This window comes from Montipora capricornis, chromosome 2, assembly GCF_036669925.1.
Source record: "Montipora capricornis isolate CH-2021 chromosome 2, ASM3666992v2, whole genome shotgun sequence".
NCBI lineage: Eukaryota > Metazoa > Cnidaria > Anthozoa > Scleractinia > Acroporidae > Montipora > Montipora capricornis.
The window spans coordinates 20,264,056-20,267,571 of record NC_090884.1 but is presented as its reverse complement, the minus strand read 5'-3'; the positions used below and the strand labels follow the sequence as shown (position 1 = coordinate 20,267,571).

General features: G+C 36.6%; 1 protein-coding gene across 1 annotated transcript in view; it reads right to left on the bottom strand.

The window, feature by feature from the left end:
* The window catches only part of LOC138039045 (regulation of nuclear pre-mRNA domain-containing protein 2-like), a 14,259-nt gene extending 11,944 nt beyond the window's left edge, over nucleotides 1–2,315 (bottom strand). The window contains exons 1-4 of the mRNA XM_068885201.1: nucleotides 2,151–2,315; nucleotides 1,876–2,005; nucleotides 1,682–1,782; nucleotides 1–53 (exon numbers count right to left, since the gene is read on the bottom strand). The exon at nucleotides 1–53 is cut by the window's left edge and continues 81 nt beyond it. Coding sequence (XP_068741302.1) covers nucleotides 1–53; nucleotides 1,682–1,782; nucleotides 1,876–2,005; nucleotides 2,151–2,301 — 435 coding nt within the window. The 5' untranslated portion in view covers nucleotides 2,302–2,315. The remainder of the gene's footprint in view (nucleotides 54–1,681; nucleotides 1,783–1,875; nucleotides 2,006–2,150) is intronic.
* Nucleotides 2,316–3,516: the final 1,201 nt, after the last annotated feature.

The following is a 3,516-nucleotide window of genomic DNA, read 5'->3' as shown; positions in this document are numbered from 1 at the left end:
CTCTGGCTGCTTTTCTTTGGTCTTCTTGCTAACAACTGGCACCCCTCCTGAATCTAGTGAAAAGAAAATTTTACAAACAAGACAGAGAAAAATGTCAGTGAAAAAGAACATGTTAAAATAATACTTTTTCAGTAAAAATAATAATAATAATGATAATAGTGGCAATAATAGTAATTTAATAATTGATTATCCAATGACAAATCTGCCATCATCCTTCATTTGTTCTTGCTTGGTGCTAGTTTCCTTCACCCATCCAGAAGTAAGGTGACTAGCTTATTGCATACTGAGTACACAAAGGGCAAAATTCAGCAGAAATTACACAGGGACCTTTTCTTTTAAAATGGACAGATTATTCTGCAGACACAGCTTACCTTTTTGGTAGTTTCACAACTTTGGATAAAAATATTATTGTACGATAGCTGATGGTTGTGTGCCAGTGACAAAATTACATTGTATGTTATTTTCATATGCTACCATGCGAAACAGGGGGATTCTTTGTAAAAAAATTTCCCTTCATTTTGATTGAAATTAATGTATACATGTACATATATTTGGCATATACTAAAACTGTGGATAGTGTTGAAGGCATGCCGTGATTGACTACTCAACCTCAACTGCTCTTCACCTTCAAGCAAATCGCGTGGGATTTGCGCCCGAGAATGTTGTAATTGTTGCAGAAGTAAATGAGTTAAAATCATCTTTTTGTGCTATATAATCTCACTGTTTTAGTATACTAAAAGAACTATTCACCTCAGTGTCGGTTGCTAGTGGCGGAGATTTTATCTCGCCGCTTTGCAGCTTGGTAAATATCCACCACTAGCCACCCCCACTTCGGTGAATAGTTCTTAATTATTGTCCACACAACTCAAAGTGTATTCATATCATGTCAGTGAAAGTAAGATATAAAATACATATATTTGGGCAAAGGGATAACTGTGTGAATACATTGAATATTGAACTGTGATATCCTCTGGCAGAGAAATACTAATTTCAACCATATATGGAGGTGGGTAAAAAGCCATAATAAAATCTAAGACTACAGTGTATGTTTTGATTCAATGAGTATTGTCTATGAACCTCTCTTATAATTGTTAAATTGAACACCTAAGGTTATAAAAAGGAAAGATGTAGAAATACGTTTGTAGCCACTCAGCATTGATGAGCCCAAAATGTATTCCAAAATTTGCAATACATTGCTTTCAAACCAAGCCTCAAGCAAACCTGAGATGCTGAGGACTTTTCTCATACCATTCAATCTGAAATCTCTTCAAAACACCAAGAAATAGATGATGAATAAAATGACCTGATGTTCAATTTTCTGTGAGCCCATATGCAACCCCACAAACCAACTGTATCATGGTTCTTTGAATACAATGTAAGCTCTTCAGGGAAAAAAAAGAATTTTGGACTTCTGATGGGCTCAGAACAATCTTGTATGTAAAATATTATATCATTATCATTATCATTATTTTTACATTTATTAGTATTATTATTTTAATAATAAAGCTTCCACCGAATGATAAATTAATAATCCGGTTTTAAACGTTTCATCAGTAAATGAAGTGTCAACGAAAATTTGACATATTTGTTTTTAAACACGTTGATAATGCAGCCATTAATAAAAAATATGGCATTTTCATCTAAAAATCGCGGTCGCAACAAGAATTTTAAAATGTCCTACCTAATTTTCCCCGCAAGGCCTCCAAATAATCACTCTCAAATAACCTCCTTTCTTCCCAAATCTTTATCACTCGCTCAACACTAGTTTTGATGGTTTTATCGCTGAAAAATAGGATTTATGTCACATGTTAGACACTGATCGGTTATCTAAGGAAAAGCATAAAGAGGAGATTGCATTTACAAAACACTGCAAACCTCAAAAAAGGCATTGCATCTCGCAGAATCTTCGTAAAAGCGTTGGAGAACTCCTTTCCTTTTTTGCGGCTATTTTGAAGAACATCGTTGGCCAGGTAAAAGAGAACCAAACGTCTATCCGCTTTCGAAGCTAGAATAACAACAACACCTGTTTAACACATCACAATCCAGCGCCGCTGAACTGACTTACTGAATTTCAAACAAATCGCTTTGACTTCGCGAAAAAGATCGAGAAATAACGACGGCTTGATCATTTATTTTAACAGCAATCTTACCTTTCTTTAACTGCTCCAACCATACAGAAACCATATCCTCTGCGTGCTTTTTGTGGTGAATCATCCATAGAGATACTGTTTGCACACTGTCTTGTGTGGACGACATATTTTGCAGCTTGCGTTCAAACGCTTTTTGATTGAGGAGCGCCATGTTGCCCTCTTGATTCTGTTGTCCCTGATGCGCATGAGCGTAGAAGAAATCCTCTGACCAAACGACTCTGCACAATGCTTCCGGTGTGTATTTCACAGACGAAATATGAAGAAAGTTAAGACTCGTTGAAATATTTTGAGAATCCGACTGCCGCGCGGGAGGTCTCGGGTTCGAACTCAGACCGGACTAACATCCATGGCGCAGGAAGTACTTTTACTGACTGAAAAAGTCATTCCTTTGTAATTTGCAGCAGCAAAGGGCTACACCTACACAACATCGATAGTCTTTCATAGACATACTGGGGAAGAAAGCTATATCTTTTTTTTCCTTGAAAAAAACTTTTTTATTTTTTTTTATTGAAAGGGGATAATTTGAACACCAAAGTTATGTAGTAAAAAATGTAGGTTGCCGTGCTCGTTTAAGAGTAAAACACCATCGTACCTGTCTATCTCGATTATCGTAAATCGAAACCATTCTCGACCCCAGTGCTTTACACTGCTTCATAAAAGAGTTTTGAAGCAAGCAACTGTGGACAATCTTCCTGTCGGTGTACGTTGGACCAGTGTCTTGATCTGATCGGCGTAATTACAAGTTGAGAAACTAAATATTTTAAACAAGAGCCGATACAACGTAAATTTGATTTGATTTTAGTGGTGTACTATATCTCGGCTAGCCAAACCAGCCTTCTTCAGGTACAATGAGAGTTTACATTGAATTGCTTCTATGTACATATATCTATATAGTAAATGGCTGCTGACGTAATACTGGAAAAAATGTGATAAAACATGGCAGTTACAACGAATTTGAATTCAAATACTAAGAGTCACGGAAAAATAACGGAAATCACTCAAAATAATAAACTGAAATCTATTAATACGTTTTTTCGCGGATATCAAGACCGTTGGGATCAATTGTCCTGCCCTGTAAAATTAAAAAAGCTTCCCTGGCCTTACGGATCGAGTCTCTGTTAGAAAATATTTTTTCGATAGGAATCAAGTTAATTGCATGTCCTTAGATGTGTTGTGGAGAGAGGAGAGGAAATGTTCTGCGACTGTAGTACACTGAAGACCTCATTGACGACAAGACAAAACAATACCTAATACAACCTGACGTAAAACCAGGACGTTTTTACAGTCTTCCCAAAGTACACTAGCTCGATAACCCAGGACGCCCCTTTGTTTCATCTAATAGTCATCCCACTGAACGCATATCCCA